This window comes from Molothrus aeneus, chromosome 16 (genome assembly GCF_037042795.1).
Source record: "Molothrus aeneus isolate 106 chromosome 16, BPBGC_Maene_1.0, whole genome shotgun sequence".
NCBI classification, from domain to species: Eukaryota; Metazoa; Chordata; class Aves; order Passeriformes; family Icteridae; genus Molothrus; species Molothrus aeneus.
The window spans coordinates 15,359,564-15,378,176 of record NC_089661.1 but is presented as its reverse complement, the minus strand read 5'-3'; the positions used below and the strand labels follow the sequence as shown (position 1 = coordinate 15,378,176).

General features: G+C 56.3%; 1 protein-coding gene across 1 annotated transcript in view; it reads left to right on the top strand.

Annotated features, from left to right (window-relative positions):
- PKD1 (polycystin 1, transient receptor potential channel interacting) overlaps positions 1-18,613 on the top strand; it is an 83,523-nt gene that overhangs the window by 35,099 nt on the left and 29,811 nt on the right. The window contains exons 5-16 of the mRNA XM_066560600.1: positions 1,092-1,760; positions 2,672-2,855; positions 6,152-6,366; positions 7,317-7,429; positions 7,509-7,635; positions 8,501-8,778; positions 9,312-10,037; positions 11,069-11,200; positions 12,610-12,785; positions 13,164-13,297; positions 13,843-17,465; positions 18,429-18,575. Of these exons, the coding sequence (XP_066416697.1) occupies positions 1,092-1,760; positions 2,672-2,855; positions 6,152-6,366; positions 7,317-7,429; positions 7,509-7,635; positions 8,501-8,778; positions 9,312-10,037; positions 11,069-11,200; positions 12,610-12,785; positions 13,164-13,297; positions 13,843-17,465; positions 18,429-18,575 (6,524 nt within the window). The remainder of the gene's footprint in view (positions 1-1,091; positions 1,761-2,671; positions 2,856-6,151; positions 6,367-7,316; positions 7,430-7,508; positions 7,636-8,500; positions 8,779-9,311; positions 10,038-11,068; positions 11,201-12,609; positions 12,786-13,163; positions 13,298-13,842; positions 17,466-18,428; positions 18,576-18,613) is intronic.

The following is an 18,613-nucleotide window of genomic DNA, read 5'->3' as shown; positions in this document are numbered from 1 at the left end:
CTTCTGGGTAATTCAGTGTAATGGGAGTAGGCTGGGACAGCCTGCCAGCTCCTGACAGCTCTCAGTGACCGGCAGGGGATGAAGAGTGGCCAGGCTGGTGGTGGAAAACAGAGCAGTTCCCGTGCCGTGCTCCTCTCCGGGGACTGCTCTTAGCAGAAGTGGCTCAGCATTTGCAGGAAGGCCGTGGAGGAAGCTGGACAGCTGGATGGGTTTGATCTGGGAAGATCACATGGGGCTGGAGCTGTTGAGATGTTTGGGGGAGATGTTGTAGCAACCAGCAGCAGCAAACGTGGCCGGGCCACGTGGGCAGAGGGCGAGGGAGAGAGAGGCCCTGCCTGGGTGTTTGTGGCAGGGAAATGTCCCAGCCCTGCAGGCCAAGGGACTGAGCTGTTCCTCTGGGCCTGGCTCTGTGTCCATGTGTGTCCCTGCTCCCTGTCCCAGCACGTGGGCATCCTTCCCATGGGCATCCCTGCACCTGGGCCTGGCACTGCCCTCCTCTCCAGCTCCACATTTTCCTGAAAGGGGGGAGATTCTTGGCTCTCCCCATGGAGGAAGGTGCCTCAGAGAGTGGGCCTGGTGGAGGGTCCATCAGTGTCCCCCCTGTGTCCCCAGTGTGCCACTGCCCAAGGGTGTTTGGTTTTGGATTTGCTGCTGGAGGTCCCAGGCAGCACATGGTGAAACATTCTGCACTGACCGAGCCAGGGTGCCACCAAAGGACATCCTTTTGTCATGGTCTCACTTGGCATCAAGTCCTGTGGGCTCCTCTGAGTGTCAGACTCAGTGGCTCCATGTCCCATGGGAGTGTCAGGCTCTCCAAAGCCCTGTTTTATTTACTGAGTGCTGCTGCTCCATAAATCTGTGTGACTGGCTTGTTATTTCTGTCATCACTAATTAGCATAAGGAGTTTGGAAACTGTTGCTGGGGGATTAAACACTTCCCAGGCAAGTCTCAAAAAGGAAACGCTCAGAGTAGGAGCTGAGCACAGGAGAATTCCATTCCCAGGAGTGTGGGGTGGTTCTCTTGGAGGGTCTCACCAATCCATGGCATCCCAGAGTCTGTTTTGCAAGAGGATCTTCTGTTCTGTCCTGCAGGAGCTCAGTACATCACGTGCCTGACAGGAAACTACACCGAAGAAGCTGAGCTTGTCATCCTCTTCACACCTGTCCACCCTGGGAACCTCACTGAGGAGATCTGCAGTGCCCTCTGTTACTCCCAAGACCAGGAGTATGGGGGTTTCAGCCCCCAGGGGCAGTGTTTGTGTGGAACTGCCCACGGAACAAACTCTTCCTCCGGCTGTTTGCCGTTTTGCACTGAGCATTTGTCTGGGCAGGGCTGTGGCGGCCCCTCGCTCGTCCCCTCGCCCTTCCAGGCCCAGCTGCCTGTGTCCTTCACGGGCCTGCAGCCCCGCTACAGCCTGCAGCAGCCCGTGCTCTTCAATGTCAGTATTCCCATCGCTGCCAGCACTTTACTGTGGGACTTTGGGGACCGGAGCGAGGTTCTCAACACCACCGCACACTCAGCTGTGCACAGCTACGCCTTACCCGGCCGCTACAACGTCACTGCCACCCTCCTGCTGGCCTCCAGGCTCCTGCAGGAGCAGGCAGAGGTTGAGGTGGTGGCTTCACCCCAGCAGCTGGAGCTGCTGTGTCCTTCCCTGGTGGTGGCCAACGAGAGCCTGGACATCCGGATCCGCAACAGGGGCGGCACGGGGCTGGCGGTGCTCTACGGGATCACTGCGGGGCCTGGCGAGCTGGCCAGGGGTGAGCAGGGCTCCTGGGGGGCTGGGGCAGCTGCCTGTCTTGGTTTGGAATGCCAGGAGTCTGCTAAGGAAGGCAGGAGCCTCCCCTAAAATGGAGAATGTGAACCCTCCCTACCCCTCCTGATTGCTGTAAATTTTAAATTAAGGGGCTCTCAGGCAAAAAATATGGGAGCAGGAAATAACAGTTCTTTAATAGCGAAGAAAAATAAAAGGATAAAATAAACAATGCAGTGCACTAGAAGAACAGTGACAGAGTCAGAACCCAGCCTGACACCCTGTGGGTCAGCTGTTGGCAGCAGAACCATTGGAATTGTGGCTGCAGCCCTCCTGCAGTGCCAGGGGTGGTTCTGCTGGAGCAGGGGGGTCCTGTAGAGAAGGATGATCTTCCAAAGATCCAGTGGAAGAAGAGGCAGCTGCTGTTCCTCTGGGGAATCCAGTGGAGAAAGCCGTGCTGGTGTCTCAAAACCTCTGGATTATATCCGGGTAGCAATGCTTGGCTCCTCCCTCTGGGCAGAGCATCTCCCAATGGGATGCTGTAGTTCTTATCAGCCATGCAGGGACATTCCAGAGCTGTTATCAGCAGATGTCCCCTCCCCAGGGAGGAGTGATTGTGATCACTCAGAGATAAGGCAAACTGCCCACTTGACAAAAGATAATCTGCCATTCAGATGGCAATGGAATACATCTTGCCTTGCAATCTGGAGCAGTGGCACTGGCTCCTGGGGTCCCCTCTGCCTCCCCTGCCAGTGAGGGGTGGCTCCTCTGGGCCGTGCTGTGTCCCTGGCTGAGCTTTAGCAGCGATGGTGGGGTGTGCTGGCTTCAGGGCTGGCACACTCCTGCAGCCTCTCTGCCCAGGCTGGGCTGGGCTGTGTGGCCCGCAGAGAGGACATCACCCCTGTGTTCTTTCTGCAGCAGTTCACCCCATGTGCCCCCCTGAGGGCTTGGTTTTCCCGGGGAACAACCACTGCTACCAGCTGGTGGTGGAGAAGGCGGAGTGGCTGGAGGCGCAGCGGCACTGCCAGGAGCTGGGCAACGGGGACCTGGCCTTTGTCAGCAGCCCCGACATCCAGAGCTTCCTGGTTGCTCATGTCATCAGGTGAGTGAGCAGGGCAGGGGCTGGCATCACCTGGGCATGGGTTTTGCCTTCCTGAGGGCAGAGGGATCTGGGTATGAGGAGTTGGTGGGGGTGAGGCTGCTGAGGGAGAGGGGGAACGAGCGGGGCTCGAGCTCTTCTGGACTTGGCTTCTTTCCTTAAGGGTTGTGGAGGGAAGAAGAGGAATGGGGCAGAATGGCTGGAAATCACACTGGGAATTGAGGGATTGGTGGGCTTTGTGTACCCTGTGTTTGTGCCTGTGGATGCCTCTGAAATGTGAAAAGGGATCCTGTGCCCTTAGACACGGCTGCAGCCCAAAGCCCTTTCCCCTCCTGTCTCTCACCCTGGGAAGCAGCAGTGCTCCTCTCCAGCAGCATCTGTTCCACCTCAGCACTGGCCTTTGTAAACAGAGAGTGCTGCAAGTGTCAGCCTTTGATTAAACCCGCCCCTCTGAGCGCCCCTTCTCCAGCTATTCCGGGGGAGGGAGCACAACCAGGAGAGCTCCCAGGGCCTGACAGCCCTTGTCAGCACTCCCAGCTGCAGCTGTGGGACATGGGCTCCTCACAAACACATCCCAGAAAGCACATGGAAGGGAGCAGCTGCGTGTGACGTGGGCTTTGAGCGCTCTGGCTCCAGGGCTGGCAGCTCCTTCTTCCCAGGCTGTCCCCCTGCCCTGTTCCCTCACATGGGGCTGCATCCTCAGGTTGCAAACGTGTGTTCCCTGCTCTGGGCAAGGGAGGCTGTCCCTCACACGGGTGAGGAGCTGGGCATGGGATGTGGCAAGGAGCTGGGCATGGCTGCTGGGATGTGCCAATGACCTGGCCATGGCTGCAGGGATGTGACAAGGACCTGGCCATGGCTGCAGGGATGTGGCAATGACCTGGCCATGGCTGCAGGGATGTGACAATCACCTGGCCATGGCTGCTGGGATGTGACAATCACCTGGCCATGGCTGCAGGGATGTGACAGGGAGGTGGCCATGGCTGCTGGGATGTGACAATGACCTGGCCATGGCTGCTGGGATGTGGCAATGACCTGGCCATGGCTGCAGGGATGTGACAGGGAGGTGGCCATGGCTGCTGGGATGTGACAATGACCTGGCCATGGCTGCTGGGATGTGGCAATGACCTGGCCATGGCTGCAGGGATGTGGCAATGACCTGGCCATGGCTGCTGGGATGTGGCAATGACCTGGCCATGGCTGCTGGGATGTGACAATGACCTGGCCATGGCTGCAGGGATGTGCAGGAATCGCGTGTGGATGGAGCTGCTGAAGCCACCAGGCTGTTCCCCAGCTGCTGCCCCACAGCCTCTGCTCCCCAGCCCCCTCCAGCCCATGTGTTTATTTTATTAATCCATGCCGATAAACACCAAGGAGGCAGCTCCAGGATGTGATTTCCCTGCTGATAAAAGGAGAATGGGCCGAGCTGCAGGCTTTTGGAGCATGCAGCTTCTTCCATAGTTTCCATAGATGGGAAGATGGCAGAAGCAGGAGGCTGTTTCCCGTTAGGGCACTGGGCAGGTCTCCTCTGCCTTGCTGCAGGTGTGGGATGCTCCCCAGGAGCAGCATGGGCTGGGCTGGTCCCTCCCTGCCTGCCAGAAGCAGAGGATGGGGCCATCCAGGGGACCCCACTTTCTGGGCAGCACTGAGAGCCCCTCTGCCCTCCCAAGCCTCCCCAGGCTTGTTCTGCTCCTCCTGCCCCGGCAGGGCAGCTCAGTCCTTCCCCAGAGGCAGAGGAGAGAGCTCACATCTTGCTTTAAAAAAAGGTTGTTCAGAGTCCTCCTGTTTCCCCTGCAGTGGAATGGGCTGGGCAGTGGGGCAGGGTGGGAGCCAGCCAGCAGCTTGTCTTTTAGTTATTCCTTTCTTTCTTTTTGATTTTTTTTTTTCCTGATGACTCGCAGTTAGATCATAGCTGGAATTAGAAGAGGAAAATCTCCACTGAGTTTTCCTGATGGCAGCAGGCAGGCGGTTTCCTACCCTGCTCTCCCTCATTCCCTGCCAGTGGTTCAGGAGCAGAACACAGCCCTTATTTATTTTTTAATCTCATTTGCAGTGAAAACTACTGATTCATGGAACAAGTTATTTTTGTCATCGTTTTTCAGCATGACCTCATGAATCATTTCATCTGGCGTGAGCCTGGGGGTGGAGAGGCACCAGTTAGCACCAGTTATCTCCCCAGTCTGCCTTGCAGAGCTGTGGTACCACCCTGGGAGCATTCTGGGGCAGGCAAGGGCAGGGCTGGATTGATTTCCACCTGCAGGAGGGTGTGTGGAGGAGCTGACAGCTTGGGAGGGTGCAGGGTGTTAATATGGAGAAGTTAATAGAAGTTAATATGGAACAAATGCCTCCCTTTCTGCTGGGTGAGATTAGAAACAGCTCTCCAGGCTCTTTGTGGCCATGAGAGACCTCTCAGCACTTTCCACCAGGGTCTCTGCTGGGACTGAGCCAGTTTCCAAATGGGACAGGGGCATTTCATCTCCTGCAGGAGCCTGGCAGGGTGTGTGGGGTTCATCTGCCTGCAGTGCTCCAGCCTCTGCTTGTCCCCTCTGGCTGCTGCCTTTCCATGGTGCCTGAGGAGCTCATCATCATCCAGGAGAGCTCCCAGACCTGGCACTGCTGAGCTTTAATCCTGCACATGGCCAGTCCCCCCTGCCGGGGAGAATGGGCTGGTGGTGAATCCCCCAGGTGTGCACAGGAAAAGCACAGATTTCCTGAGGGATTCAGCTTTCCCTGGCAGTTCTGTGTGACCAGATCATCCATCCTGGATGGTGACTCAAGGCAGAGTCTGGGAGGGTCATTTGGTGACAGAGTGCAAGTCAACCTGAACCATGGAATCAAGGAATGCTTTGGGTTGAGAGGGATCTTAAAACTCATCCAGTTCCACCCCTTTCCATGGGCAGGGACACTTTGCACTATCCCAGGTTGCTCCAAGCCCTGTCCAACCTGGCTTGGATGCTTCCAGGGATCCAGGGGCATCCACAGCTTCTCTGGGCACCTGTGCCAGGGCCTGCCCACCCTCACCAGGCTCTTGGGGGAAGGCTGGAGGGGAGTGGTGCTGTGCTGTGGAGGGGCAGTTCCCGAGGTTCTGCTGGTGCAGTGGATACTGGAACCCTTCAGTAATTAAAAGGCTCCAAGAAACGCAGCCCGTGGCACCCCGATGGAGCTGCTGTTATTTTGTTAATATTTTTAGAGAGAACCATAGATGGCAGCTGTCCCAGCTCTTTCTAATACTCATGATTTCCTGAAATCCCCCCTCCCCCTTCCTTCTTGTTTTTTTTTTTTTTTTCCCTTTCTTGCAGGAGCCTCGATGTCTGGATTGGATTCAATGATTTTGCAAGCTCTGGAGCGCAGCAGAGAGGGGAAGGATTTAATCTGGAGAGCTGTCAGAACTGGCTGCCAGGAGAGCCCCATCCCTCCAACGCCGACCACTGCGTGCGCATGGGCCCCACGGGGCAGTGCAACACCGACCTGTGCATGGCCAAGCACAGCTATGTCTGCGAGTACAAGCCACCAGGTGGGCCCTGCTGCTGCCACCAGGGCTGGCCAGGGCTCCCCTCTCTGCCACTGCTGTGGAAAGAGAGGGATAGAGGGGGAAAAAGAGCGGTGTGTGGAGGGGCTCCTCCAGAGCATCGCCACAGGACGAGTGTGACTCGCAGCAATATTCCCAAACCCAGCTTCTAGAAACCCAGCTTCAGCCCAAAAGGAAGAGTTTGGCTTACTCCAGTCTTTGCCATGAGCAGGAGAGAGGGGAGCAAAGTTCTGAGGCAAAGCACTGGAAATAGCTTTTCCCTCTTATTTGAGCAGTCTCTGCTGCTGCCAGGATCTGAGGCTGTGCTGCTGCCTTGCTGGCTTGGTGTCCTCCACTGTGTATTTTGGGAGATGTTGGAGTGGCTCAGAAGTTGATTAGGTGAGGTGTGATGTGCTGTGCAGGTTTGTGGTTATTCAGCTTTCCAAATCTTCCACACCGATGTAGGAAGTAAGAAAGAGAAGTAGGATGGACATGAAACAGGGGAGAAGGTTTATTTAAGAAGGAAAAGCCGTGGCCAGAGAGGGCACTGGCCTGGTCAGAGGGGCAGCAGCAGCTGGCCAGTCCCCAGAGCAGTGTTTGCCACTGCTGGAAACCAGTTGGTCGTGGCCACATTGCCCAAGAAGTCCAGGGGCACAGGGAGGATGAGAGGGTGCACCTGGTGCTCAGAAATTCCAGGCAAATCATTAGTTGGTGGAAGGGAGAATTACTTGCGCAGTTCCTAGAAGTCAAAATTGCTGAACGTTGCAGATGAAAATGTTATTTGTGCTGGATGAGAGAGAAATCAAGATACCTGTAAGGAGAAGGAAGATACAGGATTATGGAGCTGCTGCTCTCCTGAGTGGTGCAAGCCCTGCTGCAGCCTCACTGGGTGGAGGGAATGGCCTCCGGCCCCGCTGAGTCTCACAGCTTTGTTCCAACATTTCCTTTGCAAGCAGGAGTTCTCCTGAACGCCGAGAACTTCTTCGAGGGGGACGCTGAGCTGGCCCCACACGAGGCCCTGAGGAACGTGAGCGAGGCCGTGGCAGCAGAGCCGTGGCGGGCTGAGGAGGTGAGGGGGGCCTGCTCCTCCGTGGCTGCCCAGGGAGCCCTGGGGACGCGGGCAGGTGAGAGCTGTGCGTGTTCTGCAGGTGCTGGAGTTCCCAGAGCTGCCCTTCAGGCACCAGGGCTTCCTCACCGCCCTGGAGTTCGTGGCACAGGAGCTGCACCAGCCCGTCCAAGTGAGGTTCCAGCTGCACAGACGGGTGGATGGAGAAGGTGAGGCTGCTCCTCAACGCCTGTGGGGTTGTTGGAGGTGACGCCATCAAACTGGGGCTGGCCTTGTGGCCCCTCTGCTCCTCTGACCCTTAAAGGCTCAGAGGTTTGGTTCTGTTTCTGGAGGAGATCAAATTGTGGGATCCACAGCCTTGGAGCAGTGGTTGTCCTAGAGAAAATAACAGGGAGAAACCTCTCTCCATGCATGAGGAGAGTGTGAGTGTAAGGACCATGTGGAGAAGCTCATTAATCTTCTGAGCTGTACTTTTTGCCTTGTGGAGACACATGTCAAACGGGAATGTGTTCTGGTCCATCTGGCCCCACGGGTTAACAAGGAAGAACATTTTCCTAAGCCCATTTCTTCCTGATGGATGAGATAATCTAAAAAGCGTTTTATTGCTTGTACAACAGCTCAACAGTCACAGTTTTGGCAACAATTAATTCTGCAGCAGAATGTTTGTTGTAGCCGTGGTGTTGGCTGGTTACAAAAGGATCTTTTCTGACACTGACAAGCTGATACTTTGACATGGAAACATTAACTTCAGAAAAGTTGCTTAATGTGTTTTCAATGTCAAGGCCAGCTCTTGCTTTCACTTGGACTGGCTTTTGCTGTAGCACAGATCCTTTCAGTTTGCAAATTGGTACATTCTCATTGGAAAAGAGACAACTTTGGGTTTAATGATCTTGGTGGATTTTTCCAGTAAAAGAGGACATTTATGTAGCAGCAGGGTGTGCTGCAGTTGCAGCTTTTTCTAAGAGTAAAGCCATCACCAAAAAGGAAAAAAGGGGTGAATTTGGAGCAGAGGAGTGCATTAATAGTGTTACTCACCAGAGTGGTTATCACTGATTTCTCTTTCACTTCTTCCAGACTACCAGGAGGAAAGCAATGCTACAGAACCATTCCCCAGTGCTCAGGATGATGGGAACTGGACCCTGCTGGAGTGTCCTCCTGGTTTCCAGTGGTGTCCTTTGACAAATCTGTGCTCATCCCTCGGCAGCTGCTGCAATGGGAGCGAGTGTGCCAACAGCTCCTTTGGCAGCAGCCCTGCCCCCGGGTCCCTGCAGCCCAACACCAGCCAGCCCAGCTATGAGCTCCTCAAGGAGTTCCTCTTTATGGTGCCAGCTGGCCCCTCTTCCCAGTACCAGGTCAGTGGTTACTGCTGGGACCAGTGGCGGGGTGGGGCGGTTTTCTCCTGGGGGCTTTGGGTGACTTTGGGTTGTTCCCCTGTGGCAGATGGAGCCACTCAAGTCCATTGGAATGGAAGGACGTGCCCAGTGGCACACGGGCTGTGGGCTCCCTGCAGTGCCCTGCTGTGCCTGGGATGCTGGAAGGTGTCCCTGCCCATGACAGGGGGTGGAACAGGGTGGGTTTTAAGGTTCAGGATGGGTGTTAAGGTCCCTTCCCACCCAAAGCATTCCATGTTTCCATGACAAGGCTGTGCAGATTCCACGAGCGTGGCATTAGCACAGTGGAGATGGAGCATAAAGCTGATTGCTCTGTTGGCACATTTGATTCAGAGAGGCCAAGGAGGGTGGAGTGGTGACAGGTATCCCCGTGCTGTGTTGGGATCTGCACCTGTTCTGTTGGTCCCACCTGGCAGGAAGTCCAGCATTGTGCCCAGGCAGCTGGCTGCTCTTAACGTGAGCCATTAACCCAAACCCCTCTCCTCTCTCTGCAGGTCACGTTCAGCAGAGAAAACATCTTTGTCAGGCCTGGGGACGTTTTCAGCATCCAGCACAACGCAGCCCCGGGCTCGTTCCTGCAGTGCCAGCGCAGCGCCACCTCCGTGGCCAGCAGGAACTCCTCAGGGTGGGCCCTGGGGCTGTCCCCCAGCCCCGTGGGTGCCCCCGGGGCTGGCAGCACGGCGTGCCCCGTGCGCGTGCGCTACGCTGAGGAGCAGCTGGTGCCAGTGCTGAGCCCCAGCAACGCGGGGCTGGAGCAGCCCGGGCACTACAGGCTCCGTGCCAGCGTGGACAACGGGCTCTTCCGTGCCAACCTGTCCTGCTCCTTCCGCGTGGCATCGCGCGTGTCCGGCCTGCGCGTGCTGCACCCGGCCCCGCAGGGCTCCAGGGTGTACCTGCCCACCAACCACACCTGGCTGCTGCTCAAGCTGTCCTCAGGGGTCAACGCCACGGCCAGCTGCCTCGGGGACAACCGCAGCGTGCCCTTCGTGGCCACCTGCCCGGCGGCCGTGGCCGCGCTGTGCGCCAGGGACAACAACGACACCTGGTTTGCTGTGCTGCAGCTGCGCGGCCTCGGCGAGGGCCTCAGCACCCACGTGCTGGTGGCAGAGAACGCGGTGAGCTCCCAGAACATCACGGTCACTGTGAAGGTGGAGGAGCCCATCCGCGGGCTGAGGGCCACCCCCGACCCCGAGAGCAGAGTGCTGCTGAACACACGCGTGGTGAGTGCTCGTTTGCTGCTGCTCTGGACCCTTCCCTCCCTCCCCTGGCGGGGTTTGTCCCTGCCCTGGGGCTGTCAGGGTGCGTTTGCCTCGGGGCAGGGAGGCACTGCTTGCTGCTAAGCTGCCAGGCCGTGCGCTGCTGCAGGCACAGCATGTGGCACCAGCACTGGTGCTGTCCAGCAGGAGGGCAGCTCAGCTGCACGTCCCCCTGCAGCCCCTGAGGCAAGGCAGTGCCTGCTGAGAGGGATCACTGCCTGTCCAGTGCCCCAGGACACCGGAGGCCTTAGGAAAGGCCAGTGCTTACCTTGTTTTGCCTTGTCCAGGTAGTCATTCCTTGAGGTGTTCAGATTTGCTCTGCTTAATCCTTACACCAGCTGGCTGAAGCTGTAGAGATGTTCCACCCCCTCCAAGTCTTGGAGTTCCTCTGGTGTTGTTTGCAGTCTTGTTTTTTCCAGTCCCCCATCCCCAGAGCTACAGCCCTGGGAAGCTGCTCAGTAACTGCCCCAAATGCTCTGTACAAGCTCTGGCTGCTTCTGGCAGATCCTGTGCCTGCACCTCTCAGTCTCACCCTTCCTGCTGCCACAGGCTGCTCAGGAGGCACTGCTGGAGTGAGGAGGGACCTGCCCTGTCCAGCCCCTTCAGGCTTTGGGTCAGGCACCATCCTTGGACGAGGGTCAGAGGCTCAGCTTACAGGTGTAGCTAAAGCCAGGCTGTTTCAGCAGAGATTTCAGAAGTTTTTTAGTCAGCAAGAGGGACCTGATCACAAGAGCAGAGTGCTGGGCTGTGGGAGCAGGGAGTGTGGGGTCTGCTCCCAGCTCTGCTGGGGATTTATGGAGTCAGGGCCTGCATTTCTCCATCAGCAGCAGAGCCACAGATGATCTGTCACCTCTGTGCCATGCCCTGAGGGCACTGCAGCTGTGGGAGCCTCCCAGTCTGGCTCTGCTCCCTCTCCAGTTCAGCTGGAGGTCTCCTGGGAGGTGCTGGGCATGCTTTTCTCTTGCACTAGTGTGAAATGTTCTCGTGCCTTTCAGAGCTACATCCCTGTGATGGAGGCTGGGTCAGATGTGACTTTCCGATGGACAGTAGATGATAAGCCATCTTTCACTTTTTACAATGTTGTCTTCAACGTTATCTACCAAAGCCCAGCTGTGTACAAGCTCTCGGTAAGCCAAGGCCTTTCCCATGACACCATTTCACCCCTGGCTTTCCATCCCATCCCACAAACTCCTCAGGAAAAGCAGCAGGGAGAGAAGGCAGAGTTGAGTTGAGGTTTTCACTGTGCTCATTTGCTGTTTCTCACGGAGCTGCTCTTGCAAATGCAAATAGTTTCTTCTACTCCTACGTTGCTGTGCTGTGTTCCTCCTCTGTGCTTTCTCCTCTTTTCCCCAAGCTCCCCTTTCAGTTCATGCAGTGTCTGTGTTTCCCCCTCCTCCCTCCCTCCCCAGCAGGAATTAGCAGGGAGCCCCTGCTCTGGCAGGCAGGAAATCTGGATTCAGAACCTGGCAGAGGCAGGGTGCATCATAAGACTTCCATAGGCAGGCCAAAGCTTCTCCCATGAGCTCCTGTGTTCTCTGTCCTGCTCTCTTTCTCCTGGTGCAGACTGGAGTGCTGGGTTTTGCCATGGCCCCTGAAGGATGGAGCAGAGCCTGGGCCAGGGGAGCTGTGTGCTGTGGGGCAGGAGCTGATCTCTGGCCAGCACATCTGTGTGTGTCATGCCCTGCTCTGGTCCAAGGTGCTGGATCTGCTCTCAGGGTGTCTCCTGGCCTGCTGAGCAGACACCAGCCCAGCCCTGAGGCCATGCTTACACTAATTTGCTGGGTGCAGCACTAATTTGCTGGGTGAAGCACTGTGCTGAGAGCCTGGGCTGCTTTCACCTGCAGAGCTGCCAAGGTGCTGTTGGCCTGGGGGGCTCTGGGTTCAGTGCAGCACATCCACAGGAGCCCAGCACGAGCTGCTCCTCCCTGCTGGGGTAGGAGGTCTGTCCCAGTGGGTTTGAGCCACTCAAGCCAGCAGCTCAGCTCTGCTGCAGGTGAGAAGGTGAAGATGCTCTGTCAGTGTTACATACCTAGGAAACCATGAGGATTCTGCTCTGCTGTCATGTCTCTTCAGTCTCTTGTGTCCCTTTCCCTCCTCTGCCCAGCCTTGCTGTCCCTCTCTGTGCCCACCACACCAGGATCCTGGAGCTGCCCTTGGTGTGCTTGGTTTTATGAGCCTCTCCCCTCCCTGCTCTGTGCTTGAAGCCTTTTTCTGCCACTCTCCTGAGGAAATTGGGTGGCTCCTGTCCCCTTGGTGGCAGCAGGTGCCTGTGCTCAGCAGCTGGAGCTTCAGGGCACATCGGAGCAGGCAAAGGGGCAGCTGGCACGTTCAGAGGCTCAGGATGAGAAGCTCCTCTCCTTGTCCTCTTGCTGTAGCTGTCCTCTCCTTCCTCAGACTGGCTGTAGAGCTGAACACGTAGCCACTGTCTCTGCCCTGACCTGCTCACTTGCCCAGTGGTGCTTCAGTCCAGCAAACCCCACTCTTGAGGGCAGCAAGGGGACCCCAAACCCATTCTTTGTCCCACTGTCCTTCCCAGCTCACTGCCTCCAACCACGTCAGCAACTTCACAGTCAACTACAACGTGACGGTGGAGATGATGAACAGGATGAGGAACCTGAGCGTGGTGGGGGCCCTGCCAGTGGTGCCCCAGAACAGCAGTGTGGAGTTCAGCGCCCGGGTTCACGTGGACTCGGCTGTGGAGGCTCTGTTCCTGTGAGTTCTGTGCTGCTTGCCCACAATTAGGGTCCTTCTGTGCACATCTAACCTTGCCTGCACAGTTTCTCTTCCCAGGGCCAGCTGGTCCCTCTCAGCTGCTGTTTAGTTCTGTGAAATCTCTGTGAGTGGGGGTCAGTCACACACCTGTAATTCAGGCTGAAATCCTTTCCATTTAAAGTGTTCTGACACTGCTTTAATTTGGGTTCTTCCTCTCCCTCCTCTCAGCACAGCTGCTGCTTTGATACTTGGCATTCTGCTTCCTGTGGGTTTTTTTTTGGAGAACCCAGCCCTGACCTGAAAGACAAGCCAGGATTCCTCTGAGATTTCTTGGATTCTCCTGTTGTGCAGTGTAACGTGGTTTGCCTGTTTCTCCAGGTGGGATTTTGGAGATGGTGTCCAGGAGACCTACCTGTTCAAACCTCCCTACAACAAGTCTTTCCTTGTTCCTGATCCCAATGTCCATGAGGTTGTCATTGAGCACAACGTTTCACACATCTACCAAGACCCAGGTATGCTCAACAGGGCTTTTTGGGGAAGAAGTGGCTCAGGCATTTTTGGTATGAGGGGTGTACAAGGCACCTTCCAAAACAACCAGGGCTTGGGAATCATTGCCTGGTTCCTGAGCAGACAGCCAGAGTGACTGGAAATGTCCAGCAGTTGCCATCCTCTCTAACCCGGTTTCCCAGGGAAGTTTGGCTGTGCTGTAAGCAGCAGGTCCACCACACTCAGCTCCTTTTTGGGCGGTCTCAGCAGAAGGATGAGGGGCAGGTGAGCCCCAAGCTGGTGGGAGGGGTGGGCAGCAGGAAAGGTCTGTTCTGTGGGTGAGCAGGAAGAAAATCTTTTATCTCTACCTGTTGGACTGGCTCCTTTCTTGATGCTGGTCCCCATACACACGACCTGGTGCAATTCCTGCTGGTCCTGGGCTGGAGCAGGGCAGCCCAGAGTGTGCACAGCACAGGAGCACACTGCAGCCCCTGTCTCACCACGCACCTACCACAGCACTGTTGTCAGGCATGTCCTCACCCTGCCCTTGTTCTGCTCTCTCCCAATGCAGGAGAATATGCCCTGATGGTTGTTGTGTCCAACCAGTACGAGAACCTCACCCACCTGAGCCCAGTCCAGGTTCACAGCCCCCTGATTGCCGTGCAGGTGGAGGCAGAGGAGGATGTTCTGGTGGTGGGCCGGCCGGTCACCTTCCGAGCCACTGCCCTGCCGTCCCCGTACGGCGTGGTGTACACCTGGGACTTTGGGGACAGCTCCTCCCTGCTCACAGAGCCCCAGCCCACAGCGACCCACAGCTACCCCCGCCGAGGGGTGTACAACGTCACCGTGACAGCCAACAACACCGTGAGCAGCGTGGACACCGTGGAGTGCTACCAGGTGTTCGAGGAGATAACAGGGCTGCGCGTTTCCGCCGACGAGGCTGCAGAGCAGGGGGCAGCTGTCACCATCAACGCCTCTGTGCACACTGGGGACAGCATCACCTGGATCTTCGACATGGGCGACGGGACAGTGCTGAGGAGTCAGGTGCCAGTGGTGGAACACGTGTACGTAAAGGACATCAACTGCACCGTGAACGTGACAGCCATGAATCCTGTGAACTCTGTCTCCCAGGCTGTTCCTGTCCGGATATTTGTCCTGGAAATACTCAAAATAGAGCCTACTTCTTGCATCCTGGAGCACCCCGACGTGCAGCTCACCGCCTACGTGACGGGGAATCCTGAGGAGTACATCTTTGACTGGACTTTTGGAGACGGCTCCTCCAATGTCACAGTCAGCGGGGACCCTGTGGTGATGCACAACTTCACCCGGAGCGGGACGTTCCCGCTCACGCTGACCCTCTCCAGCAGCTTTAACAAGGCTAACTACTTCACCAGTGTCTGTGTGGAGCCAGAGATCCTCAACGTCACCCTCCTCCCCTCCAAACGCTTTGTGAGGCTCGGGGAAGAGGCCTCCTTCCAGGTCAGCGCCGTGCCTCCCTACCAGTACCGCTACCGCTGGGATTTCGGCAACAACGAGTCCACCAGGTCCAGTGGGACTGAAGTGACCTACACCTACAAGAACACAGGAGTCTTCCTGGTCACAGTGACCGTCTCCAACAATGTCTCTTTCAACAATGACACGGCGTTTGTGGAGGTCCAGGAGCCAGTTGGGGTAGCAAAGATTGAGTATAACGGGACGGATGTTCTGGAGCTGAACCAGATCTACCTGTTCTCTGCCAGCATGAATGGGACCAAAGTGAGTTACTGCTGGGACTTCGGGGATGGCACTGTCCAGCCCGGGCAAGTGGCCACCCACTCCTACAACAGCACAGGGCACTACAGCATTACAGTGATGGGGCAGAATGACGTGAGCTCCAACGAGACCACCATCGACGTCACGGTGAAGCGGCGGCTCTTTGGCCTGACCGTCAATGCCAGCAGGACGGTGGTGCCACTGAATGGCTCGGTGAGCTTTGTGGCCACCCTGGTGGCTGGCACTGCCATCCGCTACTCGTGGATCCTCTGTGATCGCTGCACTCCCATCCAGGGCTCCTCCACCATTTCCTACACCTTCCGCTCCGTGGGCACCTTCAACGTCATCGTGACGGCCGAGAACAAGATCAGCTCGCTGCAGGACAGCATCTTTGTCTACGTCCTGGAGCAGATTGAGGGGCTGCAGGTGGCCAGCATGGACCTGGTGGAGGACTTGTATTTCCCAACTAACAAAACACTGCATTTGCAGGCCGTGGTGAGAGAGGGCACAAACATCTCCTACAGCTGGGTGGTCCAAAGGGATGGCAATGCTGTACAGACCTTCACTGGGAAAACCTTCCTCTTGAGCATCCTGGAAGCTGGGAACTACACTGTCTACCTGAAGGCCACCAACATGCTGGGCTGTGCCACTGCTAACAGGACACTGGAGTTCATTGAAAGCCTTGGTGTCCTAAAGCCCTATGCCTTCCCCAACCCAGCTGCTGTTAATGCCTCTGTGAACATAAGTGCCACCATAACCAGTGGCACTGGCGTCACATACGTGTGGTACCTGGAGGATGGCTCCTCTCCTGTCACCTCTGAACCCTTTATTATACACTCCTTCCAAAGCCCTGGGATGACTGAGGTCATTGTGGGAGCAGAAAACAAGCTGAATTCAACCAATGCCACTGTTTCTGTGTGTGTGGAGGAGGTCATCGAGGGGCTGAGTATAGGGACAGCAGAGCTGGACTGTAGGTACGTCTCCTCAGGCTCCACGGTGGTCTTTGAGGGCGAGCTGCAGAGGGGGACTGAAGTGACCTGGCTGTGGGAGGTGCCAAATGGCACACTGAGTGGCCAGTCCGTGGCAGTCACGTTCCCCACGGCAGGCTGGTACACGGTCCATCTGAACGCCTCCAACGACATCAGCTGGGCTCTGGCCAGCCGGAACATCTCCGTGCTGGACAGGATTCAAGGCCTGGAAGTCGTCGCCAGCAAGAAGGTGGTGGAGCCAGGAGAACAGGTCACCTTTGAGATCAGGATGCTGTCAGGTACCTCTGTGAGTTACCTGGTGAGCATTAGTGGGGACTACTCCGTGGTGCTCAACAGCTCCAGGTACAGCCACGAGTTCACCAAGAGCGGCGATTACCTGGTGACCGTGACCGTGCAGAACCAGATCAGCATCGCCCACGCCCAGGTGCTCATCTCTGTCCTGGAGCCCATCCAGGGTGTCAGGCTGCTGAACTGCTGCGAGGAGGGCATTCCCACGGGCACGGAGAAGAGCTTCAGTGCCCGCGTGGGCAGCGGCTCCCGCGTGTCCTTCTCCTGGCAGTTCTGCCTGTGGAAGGAGCGAGGCCGGTCCGTGGTAGCTGCGTCGGGAGACAGAGTTTCCTATGCTCCAGAAGCTGCAGGGCTGCTGGAGATCCACCTCACTGCCTTCAATGATTTGGGAAGTGTCAACATCACCAGAACCATCCAGGTGCAGGACCCCATAGTCCAGGTGTCCCTCAGTGCCACCAATGCCTTTGTCAACAGGACAGCGCTGTTTGAAGCCGTGGTGGTGCCCAGCAGCAGGAGCGTTGAGTTCTTGTGGAGCTTTGGGGATGGCTCTTCCACTCAAACCACCAGGGTTGCAGTGGCCAACTATTCCTACCTGAGCCCGGGGGATTACCTGGTGGAGGTGAATGCCACCAATCTCATCAGCTTCTTCATAGCCCAGCTCACTGTCACCGTCAAAGTCCTGGAGTGCGAGGAGCCTGAGGTGGAGCTGGCCCTGCCACCACAGGTGGTTATGAAGAGATCCCAGAGGAACTACCTGGAGGCACAGATTGACCTCCGAGGGTGCTTCAAGTACCAGACAGAGCACCTGTGGGAGATCTACCGAGCACCCAGCTGCATGAACTTGGATGACTCCAGCAGGATCCGGCTGCCTAACGTCGACGTGAACAGGCCCCAGCTGGTTATCCCAAAGCTCGGCCTGGAAGTTGGGAACTACTGCTTCATGTTTATTGTCTCCTTTGGAGACACCCCGCTGTCCAAAAGCATCTTTGCCAACGTGACTGTGATCCCGAGCAAGCTGGTCCCAATCATTGATGGGGGGTCGTACCGTGTATGGTCCAACACCCAGGACTTAATCCTGGATGGGGAGAAATCCTACGACCCGAACTTGGATGATGGAGAACAAACCCCCTTGTTGTACGAGTGGTCCTGCACATCCTCCTCCAAGGTAAGAGCAGCCTTCCCTAGCCAGAGTGACCATTTGGGAGCTCCGGCTCCACCACAAACATGTCTGGGGTGAAATGGTGTCGAGGGAAGCTTTTGTGAGCATCTCTAACAGAGCTGCTCTGGCAGGAGGGTTGCAAAGGTTCAGTTCTCAGCGCAGGATGATGATACAGAAATTAGTGTGAGGTGTGGTGCAGTGCAGTGCCCCTGGGCAGGGCAGAGGGGCTGGCTCTGGGAGGGAGGCATGGGCATTGCTGCTTCCCTGGCCCTCGGCCTCTGGTCCCCGGTGTCAGTGCTGCTGTTTCTGTGCACTGAGGGTGCTGCAGAGCTGCTGATGCAGCGTGGGAGCTCAGGGCTCTGGTCCCTCTCCCATTAACAGTTAAATGTCTCTAATGCCATCAGGGAGCTAAGTTAGACTTTGGAGAGGTCGAGTGACCACAGCTTGTGGTCACCAGCAGGTCACTGTCCTTGTGCTGCAGGGATCTGACCCTGCACTGATGGAAGGGCAAGGGAGACCTGCCTGGCAAATCCCCATGGGAATCCACCTCAGCAGCATTTTTGATTGAATGTGGAACTCTTTTGCGTGTACAATGTCATGTTTTCTAGCTTTGTCTCAAAGTAGCAAATTTGAAGCGTGTGGGGATTGGACTTTTTTGGTTTAATGTGAGCTTTTTGTGTTGCTTGGCAATGTTTGTAAGGTGTTTAATGAAGAATTAATTGCTGTAAACTACAAATATTAAACTCAGATGAAATACAGGAGTATTCCAACTACTGTTTACTAACCTGAAGAGTAGGATAATGTGTTTTATTGTCCACACACGCCCTGTTTCTCCCACCCCAGTGGTGGCACTGCACAGCAAGGTCTGTGACAGTGACTCTGTGTGGACCTGAATGTTTTGGCTGTGGACTAACCCGATGTGCACCCTTACCAAGGAGGGTTTGAAAGTTCTTTTCTCCTTGCAAGCAGAGCTCGGCTGCAGGGTGCTCTCTGAATTTCAGTGCCAAGGAAGGAATTGTCACAATTTCCAAAGCTCTATTAGAGGCAGATGTGGAGTACACGTTCGACCTCACTGTCAGGAAGGAAGGGATGAGTCCTGAGGCCACCAACCAAACCGTACGTACCACGCACAGCTGTCACCTTCTCTGCTTGGC